Raw genomic sequence first — 13,854 nt, 5'->3', positions numbered from 1 at the left:
ATTCTACATGGTACGTTGAAAAACTGGAACAGCTGTGTTTACCCCAAATGAGAGCCTTCGGTACTGGTACAGGCCTCGGTGTGTATTTACCATAGTATACTTTCTTCTCCCAGGGGCCAACTCTAATTGGTGGTAAGCTTGGGACAAATCAAGCTTCGTATACTTCTTCCCACCAACTAGTTTGTTCAACAGTTCTTCCAGCGTAGGTACTGGGTATTGTTCCAACTCGGAATATTTGTTTATGGTGCCAGAATAATCACCACAAATCCACAACTGGCCATCTGGTTTAATGACCGGGACAATGGGTGAGGCCCATTCTGAGTACCGAACTTTCTCAATGACCCCATCCTTTTCAAGCTTGTCCAAAGCCTGGTCAACCCTTTCACGGATGGCAAACGGAACAGTTATAGCTTTCATGAATACTGAATCATCGTCCTGCATCTTCAGCGTAACCTGTACCCTTCTCAACCTTCGCAAGGCGTTGTTTTCAAACAACTTGGGGTATTGCTTGACGATGTCATCGGTGGTGATGGGAATGGCAACATTGAAAATATTTTTCCAGGGAAGGGAAAATTTTTGAAATAATATCTCTACCCAGTAATGAAGGTCCTGCTCCATCAACCACACGCACTGTGACAAAACCACATTGCTCCCCAATTTGAACACGCATTTCTTTCTCACCAAAGCATTTGACGACATCACCCGTGTAGCTCTTCAGTAATATTGTAGTTGGTTTCAAGGTATTGATGTCACCGGACAGACGTTGAAAATCACAACTGTTTAGTAGAGTAACTGAACTTCCCGTATCAATTTCCATCGGAATCTCTGTTCCGTTGATGGAGATTTCGAGTTGGTAGTGAGGAGTAGTGTTTTCTGAAACAGATGTAGAGTTAATATGCATCAAATGCACCATATCCAGCTCGTCCTCTGACTCATCGCTCAAATCTATAACATGATGGGTTTGTTTCAAAAGAAGTTTTGCATTTTGCTGTTTCTTCAAACACACCTTAACCAAATGGCCCTCACATTGGCAGTATCCGCAGATGGTACGAGCATGTTTGCATGTATCAGCCAGATGTTCTGTAGAGCCACAACTGTAGCAACGTTTTTCCTTTGGAAACGGTAGGGTCGTTTTTTCCGACCGATCCTTGTATTGAAGACAACGATGCGAATCGTTTTGTTTTTTGATGCTCGTTGTAAAGTCCACAGAGCCCGACACCCCTGGCTCTCCATAGTTGAATTGTTTTACTTCCTTTTCAGCCGTTTCCTCAGCCACAGCCACTCCCACAGCTTGTTCGAATGTCCTGTCCTCGGAAAGTAACTTTTTCCTGGTGGACTGGCTGTATACACCTCCAACAAACTGGTCCCTTAAAGCACGTGGGAGGTAGTTTCCGAAATTACAAGTGACGGCCAAACGTTTGAGCGTGTTTGCATACTCCGTGACATTCTGGTTTTCACTCTGGTTCGTCCGGTGAAAACGATAAGTTTCCACCACTTCTAATACTCGTGGCTTGAAATGATTTCATAGCATTTCACACAAATGCTCATACGTTTTAGCAGAATGTATTTCCGGGAGACACAAGTCTTTCAAAGTAGTATAAGTATTCTTAGTCTTACCGATCAATGAGATCATATTATCCACCTTCTTCCTGTCGGCCGCTTGGATCACGGCAGCAATGGCGCCCAATTCGACTTGTCCGATGTCATCCGCTATGAAATAGGCTTCCAAGCGTTCTTTGTATGCTTCAAAATCGTCGCCCTCGAAATGAGCCTACCGCCGTCATTGTTCGCCAGAAACGTTTACCTCGTCGCCAGTTGTAGTGTCCGTAGATTCAGTAAACAGCAACAGGAACGAGAATCAAGAGGCTTTCTTTATTTGGCATTTTCTCCCTTCTGCGCATGCACACCCTTCCTCCATTAACCCCCAATCACGTGGTACCCCGAACCAACAGACACAGTATATATATATATATATATATATATATATATATATATATATATATATATATATACAGTTGCGGTTTTGAGTTTGTAAAGTGAGTCTAATAAAGGTTAAAATTCCCCCCCCCCCCCCCCCCCCCATAGTTAGTCACACAAGCAACATGTAGCCTCGCGATAGTATAGTTATGTCTTAGTATTTGTGAGCTTAGTTCCTTTCCATTGTTAGTTCTGCGTTGAAGTAGAGTCAGGAGAATAGGCCCTACTGCCACTGACTATCCAACGTCCGTAGCCTCAATCCATTTGTGCGCTAACGTTGGTTCATTTTGGGCGAGTTAATACGAGACAGGCTAGGAGGACTGGGGCGGAGCCGAGGGCGGAGCGGCGGAAGCGCTGACGGTAAGCACGAGCCGGTGATGGCGGCGTTGCATCACAGGGCGTGGTGAGAAGGTTCGAGAGGGATCCAGAAGGTTCGTGGGCGTAGCTATAAAACCCGCTGCGCAAAGCCCTCGAAAGGACTGGTGCGCAAACGGCAGTAGAAAGAGGACTTGCACGAGAGGACTGCTGCCTAAGGGACTCGATGCAAAGAACTCGCGCGCACAAACCAGCTCAGAGGATCGAGGAAGAGGGGTTGGCAGCGTCTGAGAGCTGTACAGATACGCGGGCGCAGCCAGATGCACATGAACCGATATACAGCGCATTAAGTCGCGCGAGTGAGAACGGCTGAGTAATTGTCAGCCGCGCTGAAAGTCCCGCCCTTTACCGTTCCACCTCGTTATCTGCCTTGTTCGGGAGACGTGCTACGGGTTCCTGCCATCGCCTGCTACCATCTTTGCAGGACGTGCGGAGACCGTGGAGAGCCGGACGGGGACCATCTCTAGATGACCACGGCGACGCGTTGGGGAACATCTACCCATCTGCAATTCCCTGTGTGAGTGTGAGATGGACCCGTTGTCTGGGTAATAAGATAAGATTGTCTAAGGCTGCTCTGTGTCTCTGCGTCCCCGATCATTGTACATACGTGTGGGAATAATTAAACCAGTGTTCTTCCTTTCTTCCATTCGACCGTTTCTGTGGTTTATTCATTGGCTAAGCGTGGTACGGGTAGAACCGCTCGAATCGGGTTCCACTAATTAAAACTGCACAGACCACGTGGTACTCAATCCGCTCGGCGTACTCAAACCACACGTGGTTCGTGCGAGGCTTGTTTCCTTGCTTCCAGGGCAGCGCGGGGAATTAGGTACGAGCGAGAAGTGGTCCCGAGACCCTACTCCGCGTTTGTCCGGAAGGGACGTATCAAGCCTCGGTTCCGCCAAGCCCAGCAAAGACAAGGGGATTAATCCCCCCTTGGTAAGGGGAAGAAGGGCAGTGTAGAACCGTAACATTTGGTGTCGGGGAGTGGGATTGGACCTAGAGTGCGCTTCACACACTTGAAATTGCGAGTGGACGAAATTTAGTTTTTAAAATCAAAATTTAAAATTCGTACCATGGCTAGCCAAAGTGGTCGAATGCCGGTGGGGGTAGAAAATGAGGTAGATGAGGAGGAATTAATGACCCAGGACCCACGGGTAGAATTGGGAGAAGGGGAGGACATTGATGAGGGGCCGGCAGTCGGGGTAGAAAATGGCGGCGCCTCGCACGTGGCGGCGGAAGCCGAGCCCGCGATGCCTGGGTACATGCGATTATTCATGGTCCAAATAATGGCAAAAATAGACACCCAAAAGGACGATATGAAAGCTCAGGGTGAGCGGTTGGAAAACAAAATGGACATCCAAGAGAAAAAGATGGACGCCCAAGGTGACAAATCCACCAGAGACATGAAAAAAATGGGTGATCAATTGAAGGAAATGAGGGACAAATCTACTCGGGAATTGGAGGAGATGAAAAATGTGTTGGAAAACAAAATGGAGGCCCAAAATAATCAATTGGAAAAAATGAGGGTGGCGTCGAAAAAAGAGACAAAAGAAGCAGGGAAGGACATAGGGCGCAAGCTGAGCGAGGAGGTCGCAACGGGACACAACGGGGTAACGCGGTGCAAGGAACGCGGGGAGAGCGGGGTAGAGCAGAGCGCAGCTAAATTGACCGAGGGAATAGAAATCGCGACTCGGGGTGTAAAAGAGTCGACGGCCGCCGAAATGGACAGAAAAATTTTATGCGCGCTAGCGGTCGTCGAGGTAGAAAAAGAAATCATAGAAATTGCAAAAACAATTGGGGCCGAAGAGACGGCAGAGATAGAAAGTGATTCACGGGAGGCAGTGATGAAATATGTACAAAGTTCGTGTTTGCATTATGGTGCCGGGCTTGCTAACCCCAATGAAAGTTTGCAGGTGTTGCCGGAGAAGAAGGTCCCCAAGGTGAGATGTAATGGCGTGAGTGTGTTTGGCGGGAAAAGGTTTTTGACGCGCTTGGGATTGAGACGAGGCCCGGGCGGTCGTGGAAGGTCCGTGGTGCGGTGTGTGAGGGTGACTGGTGCGCGTGTGCGAGAAAAGTGTGCACCGGAGCGCGAGTGTATGACGGAATGTGCACGAGAAGGGTGCATGGAAAAAGAGTGTGCGACGGCCGAGGAGAGTGAGAGAGAATGCACACCAGAGCGTGTTATTGGGTGTGTACCAGGAGAGTGCACACCCGTGGACGTTACGGAGTATGTAACGGAGGGGTGTGCGCGAGGGTGTGCAATGGCCGATTGTGTTATGGAGTGTGTAACAGAGAAGTGTGTGGTAAAGGAGTGTGTGGAGGAAAAGTGTGTAACAGAGTGTGTGGAAGGTATGAGTGCGCCTAGGTGTGCAGGTGCGAGTACAGAGCACGAGAAAGATTGCACACCGGACCGTGTGCGGAAAGAGTGTGCGGTAACAAAATGTATGGAGTGTATGGGTGGCGCAGGGACGCCTAGGTGTGCGAGTGAGGAGTGGGTCGCATGTGGTGAGAACGCGGCTCGAGCATCGACGCAGACCTGGGTAGCGTCTAGCGCGACGGATAGCCGATGTGAGCCCTCGGTGAGTTGTGTGCTGTGGGGATCAGCGGGGATCGGTGCCGCGGCGGTCTCACAAGGATGGATAATATATAATAATATTGTTATGTCTGGGGGTAAAGCAATATCTAGAGCCAGGTAGATCTGTATAGGTAGGTATTCGACTGTCGCGATAGGGAATCTACCTTGTAAAAGGTTCTGTGTGTTTAGGTGGTTTGTCAGTTAAGAAGTATACCTGTGGACATACCAGGATGTTCGAGTGTTAGATAGAGTAGGGATTAAAGATAACAGCCCCTGTGTGTCAAATCTGGTAGCCAAACCTTTGTCCCTCATGGCAATGCACACCAACATAGACATTTAGACAGGCCAAGGACTTCGGAAGAGAACAGGCAAAAGGAAACCAGGCCAGGACACCGCCGATGATGGCCGCCGCCAACTAAACCTCCGGCAGGCCTAGGAACATCGAGTAGCACGTGCTATGACCACGCTACACGCTACGAGCTATCACCACGCTACGGTCCTGTGATTGGTCAGCGCGCTAGGCGCGAACCTCCAGCCAACGAGTGTGAGAGGCGCGAAGCTGGAAGGTTCGGTGGAAGTCACTGGTTGGTAGCGCACCAAGGCTGACGTCACCGGCAAGGTTATATCAACGCGCGCCAAACGACATTTTGAGGAGAGCACATCCGATTCTTGTTTGCGCAGCCCTTCCTCTTGGAGATCCAGCTCTTCGACTTGCACATCGAGTTCGCTCCCTTGCGCTCTTGGACATCCGGCGCTTCGTCTTGCACAGCACGTTCTCTTCGTCATGGCAGACCGATCGTGAGTGGAGATCGACCTCGTGTGGAGCTCGCTGGCCTGCGTTGGACGCATGGTGCTTGGTGCACGGACCTCGTGAGCGGCGAGAGGCTTGGAGTGGGGCCTGGTGGCACGCGAGCGGGGCCGAGTTACACTGCAAGACTACGGACAGATAAGACTGCACACTACATTACATTTACATTACATAACGAACATTTTTCTTTTGGTTATTCATCTTCCTGTGTGGCGTATTTGAAGTCTGGTGTTTGGGATCCCAATTTAGGACTTTGATTTAGTATCGCGTTTTCCTGTCCCTACCTTTTATTACAATAAACCCTTGTATAATTTTCCATTCCCCACAAATCTTGTGTCCGATTGAGTTTGTTCGCCTTCCACGGTTACGCGCTCCCGCTTCTTCCTCTTCACTGCTTCCTCCCCGCGTTTCATAGCAAAATCCGTGTTGGTCGTCGCCCCAATTAAATCTGTTTTTGGTCCATCCGCGAGCCCTGGTATTAACCGAAGGGTCTGCGCGACAATATATACTATATCTACATATATATATATATATATATATATATATATATATATATATATATATATATATATATATATATATGTATATATATATATATATAAATAAATATATATTTATATATCACACATTTATATATCACACACACATTCACACACACATACGGAGGTGGATGCATCGAGACCTGGGAGGGATCCGTTCCACCTTCTGAAACATGCATTTGAATGTAACAACCAGCAATAAACTAATCTGGAAAATTATTTTAACTTTTGCATCTGAAGCATTATTACACCCTCAGTCCATCATCAAATGGGTGTTTTTCGCTTCACCTGCTACTCACCTGCGTGCAGCATGTCGCTGGAGTTCCGCCATGGCAGAACGAGCACCGACCTGTGCGACCAACAAGCTCCGGGCAGCGTCGAGTGCCTGCCGGGGCTGCGTACAAGCAGCCAAGAGCCTCCGTGCAGCCTCGCACACACGCAACTCCCGCTCCATGCGGTCATGCAATGCACGCTCCTGCCACGACACACACCGTGTGTCTAACTAAGCAAGTTCATGTCCACCCGTCAAGTCAACTCAAGTTTAACATGGCGCTCTTCGTGCGGGCAGGGGTTGCCGCAGGAAGCATCACGATTGGATTTAAACAAGACAAGAAAAAAAGCAAAACACCCGTTATTTTTGCAATGTGCTCGTGCTCACCGCAAATAATGTTCACCTGCAACGACTGCCAATGATATGTACGTTTATAACGAGCAGTGGAAAGGAAAAGGTAGATGAATGACTCGTTGAGACAATCAAAAATTTCAAGGTATTGTTACACAAGGGGGCTGTTTGTTAACGAGGGAATGATGGGAGGATGTTTCCCGGCCTGTTTACACATTGAAATTGATGCATTTGCTTAGATGACAAACAAAAGGGATTGAAGGTGCCATTTTGGACAAGGGGCATTCGATTTATGAGCTAAAGTGTCTGAGCATCACGTCCATATTGTGAGGACAAATGCCACCCACAGTTATTAGAATGACAGATCTTGCACTGTGCAATGCGAAATTCGACACAAGGAACGATAGGATGCCAATGGGATCGGATGCCAACTTGTGCCAGCATCCCATGGAATCCATCCATGCATGCATGCATATGCGAACGTTTCCCTTTGGAAATGTAATTGTCTGCCGTACGCGGATAGTCAGCGATGCTCATGTCGCAATTATTTCCGCTTCCACCGGGATCGAGTTTGCCAACGAGGTGCAGGATCCATCATGGCCTATCTCACGGCGGGCAGGCCCCAGAGAACAAAAACGGTTTATCGGGCTCTGAGCGAGCCCACGGCCAGGAAACACAGCAAGGGAACGAGGAATCGTCCCACAAAAACATTTACCCCTTTGCCTTCTTAATGCGTGGCACCATTTTGGGCAAAGTGAGGACACATCGAATTTAGGCTCCCATGATTTTGAGATTGTAATTGTTACAGAAAGCGCTTTAACTAGACTCGGTGGTGTAATGGTTAGAGCGTCCATTCTGAGTCTGGGGGGTCTGCTGTTCGAACCCCGGCCTAGTCAAACCAAAGGCTTTGACAATGATGTGTAGGCCTACTGCTTCTTTGGTTGATGCTCAGAATTTAAAAGCCTGATAGATCACAGACAAACAACCATAGGAGGTTTGCAACCATTGCACAGGCTTTATGGGCCTAATGACATCATGTGTTGATGTTTATTGTAAGGAAACTCGTATTCTACTATATAAGAGAGCTGTTGGTCTGTCTGTGTGTGTCTGTGTGTCTGTCTGTGTGTGTCTGTGTGTCGCCATTTTCTCAGAGATGGCTGAACGGATCTTCGTCAAACTTTCACAGGTTCATCAGTGAGTGCCTGGGAGTGTTTTAGGGGGGGGGGGGGGGGGAAATTTCTGGAAAAATAAAGTTAGTTTTTTTTGAGATTCAAAAAAAAAAAATCGCTCGATATTGCCTAGGCCTTTTAAAATTAATGACACTTATATACAAGTACACATTTGTATAAATAAATACAAAAGAAGACCAGACATTTGAATACAAATAAATCAAAGCATTCCGGAAGTGTACGAATTTGGTAGTACGGCTTCTTCTTCTTCCCGATCGGCATCACACTTAACTCAGAAACGTGATGAACGCCACATTCACCCACCAGCATATATATGAACACCCTTCCTCTCCTGCCTCCCTTCCCCCCCCCCCCTTCCCTCTGTCCCCCTCCCCCTCCCCTGCCCCCCTCTCGCCCCCCCCTCCCCTTCACCCCCCTCCAAACCACCCCCATCCTCTCCCCCACTCCTCCCCTCCCCCACCCAACAATGCCGGGTACTTCTGCTAGATATTACATCAAGCACGATAAATATGAAACTACTTGCTGACCGTCTATGGATAAGCTTGTGGCAAGGTTTCACATTTTGGAGGCTGCACAATTTTTGGAAGTTAACCCTGAGACAAAAAAAAGAAAGAGTTTGCGACAGTGCTGCATATTAACATTTAAGGGGTGGTCCGCAAAATAGGAGCCGCTGTGGGGGTTTTTTTCCGGGAGCAACAAAGAGTGCCACGGCCAGGAGTTTGTGGAGACGAAGGTGGCAGAGCCACAGCCACGTGACACAATCTTCATAGGTATCTTGATGTCCAGATATCTTGGATTCTTCTTCGCCATGACAGAACATGACAATGGAGAATGACTTTGGTTTCGGTTGAATCCAAAAATGGCAGTCACAGTTTAAACAATTAATTTGAAACTATGAGAGGGCATTTCCGAAAAGGAGAAAGCAGGAAGTTGTACTAGGAGTTTGTAAAATTTGGACGGATCTTCAGAGCAACACCATCTCATTGGCCGAGCTGTCGGATAAAAACCACCTTTAGAGGCCATTTTTCCCCGCAAGCGGGGGTTGGCCTTTTTCGGGAACTGTGGTTGTTGTTGTTTTTCGGTCCCCTTTTTGAAGCAATGTTTTACGGCCGGATGCCTTTCCTGACGCCAACCCTTTTTGCCGCCACCGGATACCACCGATAAAATGAAACTTGCAGCATGGAAGCTGACCAAAATGTTTAAAAGCGGACGTTATTCTCATTCACGGAATCACGTGTTTTTTTTCGGGTTGGGGTAGAAAAAGCGTCAATGAGCATCACAGATGGGAGTGAAGTTGTCACAAAAACTGCTAAAAATAGTCCCACATTCCATGTGCGGCCCCTAATCTCCACTAGGATGATGGATGCCGGTGGAAAAGAAACCTCGTAAGCTCGGCACAAATGTGAGCAAAGCGATTTTTATATCCCAAGGAACCTCATCTTGTTTGTTCCACTGTGAGAACTTCTCATCAGTCTCAACATCTCCAGATCCCAGGCCGTCACCGAAGGCGTTCGTCTCTCACGGCTCGAGGATTCTCGGAGAATGCGATCTTGGACCATCAGGCCACGAGGTTGGGCGATCGGTGAACGGTTGTGATCGGTATCATCTTGCCGATCCGAGTTGGTGGGATGACGCCGAACGTCACTGTTCACTGAAGTGGAAACAAGGCTCGCACACATGGGGAGGGGGGGAATTGTTGAGGAGGACATCATCTACTCCATGGAACAACTGTTTCAGCTGGGTGTGAGATCCAGCAGTTACAACAGTAAGGTTTCAGCTGTTCTAATGAAGAAAGATATTCCCAACAGGCCACGATTAGAGCACCAAGACCGTAAAAGGGGGCAACCTGTCTCATTTCCTCAAGGTGATAATCTTATACACACACACACACACACACATATATATATATATATACGTACACACACTCATACATTATAAGCAAGCATACAAGCCATTTCATGCTACGACCCCATTATTCTACCTTTCTCTCCCACACATATTCCCTACACCCCACCCGCTCCCTATTCAACCCACTCACCCAAAACACCACATTCCATAAAGGTTAAAGAACACTGTTTGGGACTGACCACAGGTAACATGGGCTAAATGGTACTTTCCTGTGAATCATTAACTGTGGCGGTCAACTTCCAAACATCTGTTCCCTGATCTCCAGCTTTATACACATACACACACACACACACACACACACACACACACACACACACACACACACACACACACACACACACACACACACACACACACACACACACACGAAGGTGGATACATCGAGACCTGGGAGGTCTCCGTTAACCTTCTGAAACCTGCATATGGAGATAACAACCAAGGAGAGACACACACACACACACACACACACACACACACACACACACACACACACACACACACACACACACACACACACACACACACACACACACACACACACATGAAGGTGGACACATCGAGACCTGGGAGGGCTCCGTTAACCTTCTGAAACCTGCATATGGAGATAACAACCAAGGAGACATACACACACACACACACACACACACACACACACACACACACACACACACACACACACACACACACACACACACACACACACACACACACAAACTAATCGTTAGCAAATGCTTTTTAGAAATGGATACCAACAGGAATGTTTGCATCATTACCAAGACACAGCTGTGATTGCTGATGCAGTGCCTCTGCACATTCGAGCTGAAATTTGGAACTTGATCTGGGTGCTGGTGATCTGATCTGGGTGCTGGTTATCTGATCTGGGTGCTGGTGATCTGATCTGGGTGCTGGTGATCTGATCTGGGTGCTGGTGAACACTCCCCTACTCTTCGTGAAAGACACCATGTGATCTTTAGCGTATACCAGCAATCAATGATACCAGACAGACCATCTTTGTGATGCAACTTCCTACCTGTGAAACCCAAATCCGACATTGTATATTGTGGTCGGGAATCAAACCCAGACCAGACAGCTCAAACATATGTGCACTACCTCCACAACCTGTTGGAAAGTACCAGCAGTAATACCTCCCGAACCGGTGTCCGTGCCGTACCTGCAACCTGTTGGCCAGCTGTCGAATGTAGAGAAGATTCATGTCGTCGACAACCCGGAGGGTGTCTTCCCGAAGCGGCGGCACCCTGTCCAAGGGCATGGCATCAACATTCGTCACAATTTACAAACAGGGTTTGGTGGACAAGCCAACAATAGCCAGGATTCCCAGGAAAATTATTCTCGAGTCGACAATTTTTTCCAGGTTTGCTGGGTCGTCACAGCAAACCAATACTAGTAATACTCTGCCTTGAACACTGTAACTGTAAGAAGCTCACTCGGTAACAGGAAGGATAAATGAAGCAAGAGTGATGCCTCACAAGAAGCCCCACACGGTGTTTTTTCTTCTTCCTCCTCTTTTTTTTCTTTTTCTTCTTCTTCTGATTCTGCTTTTTCTTGTTCTTCTTCTTCTTCTTTTTCTATTTTTTCTTCTTCAGCTTTTTCTATTTCTTCTTCTTCTTCTTCTTCTTTGTCTTCTCCTGATTCTCTTCTTCTTCTTCTAAGACCTACAACTTCTTCTTCTTCTGCTCCTTTTTCTATTTCTTCTTCTTCTTCTTTGTCTTCTCCTGCTTCTCTTCTTCTTCTTCTATGACCTACAACTTCTTCTTCTTCTGCTCCTTTTTCTATTTCTTCTTCTTCTTCTTCTTTGTCTTCTCCTGCTTCTCTTCTTCTTCTTCTGTGTCCTACAACTTCTTCTTCTTCTTTTTCCAAATGGAAAGCAAACTCACAAGTAAATCCGTACTCTTTTCAGCTGGATGGTTTTGATTTGTTCCTTCCCATCAGGCTGCTCCGTCTCTCAGCACTACTGGCCGAGACCCAAGCACACCAGGCAGGCGGCCAAAATGTCGAAGCAACGGACGGGAGCAGGGATGGTCTTTACAAATCCCAGTACGCTCACAGGATCCAGGAGATGCCAGTCCGCTTATAATGTCTGTCCATTAATCCGGCAAGAAGACTTGTAGCATACCTGGGAAGAGCGTTCAAAGAGAGAGAAAAAATCATTAATTCGATTTCACAATCATCATGTACCGTTTCAGGCTGAGGATCTTTCATTGCATGAGTTTACGCAAACCTCCACAAAGCCTCCACAAGTGTAAGAATTTCAACCACAGCACTTTTCTTTTAATCGAAACCTCCAAACAAATCAGTCAATCTTACAAAGTTTCTGGATTTACCCAAAAAAATTTATCAAAATTTTTTTTTACCAATTTTTTTTTAGGCTTTAGGATTTACCAAGATTTACTTGGATTTACCCAAGTGGTAAATCAACGAGATGCGTCTTCAGTGCACCATAAAGTAAGGATCTCCAATTTTGATGACTCTTTTTTTTTATTTAAATAAATACTTTTTTTATATATACTTTTTTTTAAATAAATTTTTATAAACTTTTATAAACTTTTTTTTATTTATAAAAAATACATTTTCCCTTTGCATCTGGTTTCTCATGGCAACCTAGCTGCCCGCTTGTAAAATATCGACATGGCAAAGTAAAAGAGCTGGAAAATATCTTTATTTTAGGAATCCAGAAGATTCAATATTCACGCTCAACAATGGGAATGGAGATCGCTTTAAGGATCATCGTTACAATTTTTCAGTTTTCCTTGGATACATCTTAAGAACAGTTTCAACGAACAAATTGCATGCCAACACATGATTGCGATTGTCTAAAATGACGACAGCATGACAATATGGATTGCGAAGGTAGTTCGCTGTTATAATACCATATTGAGTCGCATTTACTCCTGTTGACGAGGAAGGGAGTGTCGTTGAAGCTGAAGGGAAAGGTGTATGCTGCATGTGTGAGAAGTGTTATGATTTATGGAAGCGAGACATGGGTAATGAACGTAGAGCAGCAACGAAGGCTGGAAAGGGTGGAAATGCGAATGGTTCGGTGGATGTGCGGAGTATCGTTGAGAGAGATGAAGACAAATGATGAATTGCGAAAGATGATGGGAATAGAGGCTGCGATGGAAAAAAAGTCAAGGGGTGTGAATACTTCTGAAAGCACTGTATAAATAACGTTTTGTGCGTTTTTTATAATCAGATCTGCATTGAAACAATCTCCACTCTTATTTGTTCAACACGAACAAGATTGGAACGTAAATTAAATCTTAGTTCCTGGCTTGTCAGCTGTCTTGCTTCTGGGTTCAAATCCCGACCCACCTATAAACTGCCATCCTTGTGCTTCAAGGTGGACGTTAAACTGGGTTTCCCATCTACATATTCCTTGGTATCTCTCCCAGGTTACTCCCTCCTCCGGTATGATAGACCTGAGCCTTGTACTGGAGGTGGGGTTGCTATCTTTATAAAAAAACTCTCTTCCTCACTCGCCCTGCACTGCCCTCTCTCTACCTCACCCCCAGGAATACCTTTGGCTACGGCTTCCCCTTCGCTCCCACCTTTTGTTCATATGTGTGTTGTACCGTCCACCAAACAGTGATGACTCCATCTACATCTCGCTGTCTGAGAATATGGCCCACCTTCTATCTACCCATCCCAACTCTCTCTTCCTCATATGTGGTGATTTCAACTGTCACCATGCCAGTTGGCTGGGTGTGGGTACCTCTCTCACCAGCCATAGCTCTTCAGCAAAGGACTTCTGTGACTCACTGGGACTGACACAATCTGTCAATTTCCCGACCCGGATTTCAGTCAACGGACCATCTTCTCTTCTGGACTTGGTTATGACTAAC

General features: G+C 46.7%; 1 protein-coding gene across 1 annotated transcript in view; it reads right to left on the bottom strand.

Moving 5' to 3' along the window:
* The window catches only part of LOC137420686 (rhotekin), a 274,341-nt gene extending 262,535 nt beyond the window's left edge, over window positions 1–11,806 (bottom strand). Inside the window, exons 1-2 of the mRNA XM_078772886.1 lie at window positions 11,166–11,806; window positions 6,574–6,749 (exon numbers count right to left, since the gene is read on the bottom strand). Of these exons, the coding sequence (XP_078629012.1) occupies window positions 6,574–6,749; window positions 11,166–11,264 (275 nt within the window). The 5' untranslated portion in view covers window positions 11,265–11,806. The remainder of the gene's footprint in view (window positions 1–6,573; window positions 6,750–11,165) is intronic.
* Window positions 11,807–13,854: the final 2,048 nt, after the last annotated feature.

This window comes from Myxine glutinosa, chromosome 2 (genome assembly GCF_964187855.1).
Source record: "Myxine glutinosa chromosome 2, kmMyxGlut1.1, whole genome shotgun sequence".
NCBI classification, from domain to species: domain Eukaryota; kingdom Metazoa; phylum Chordata; class Myxini; order Myxiniformes; family Myxinidae; genus Myxine; species Myxine glutinosa.
This window is presented reverse-complemented; position numbering and strand designations above follow the sequence as displayed.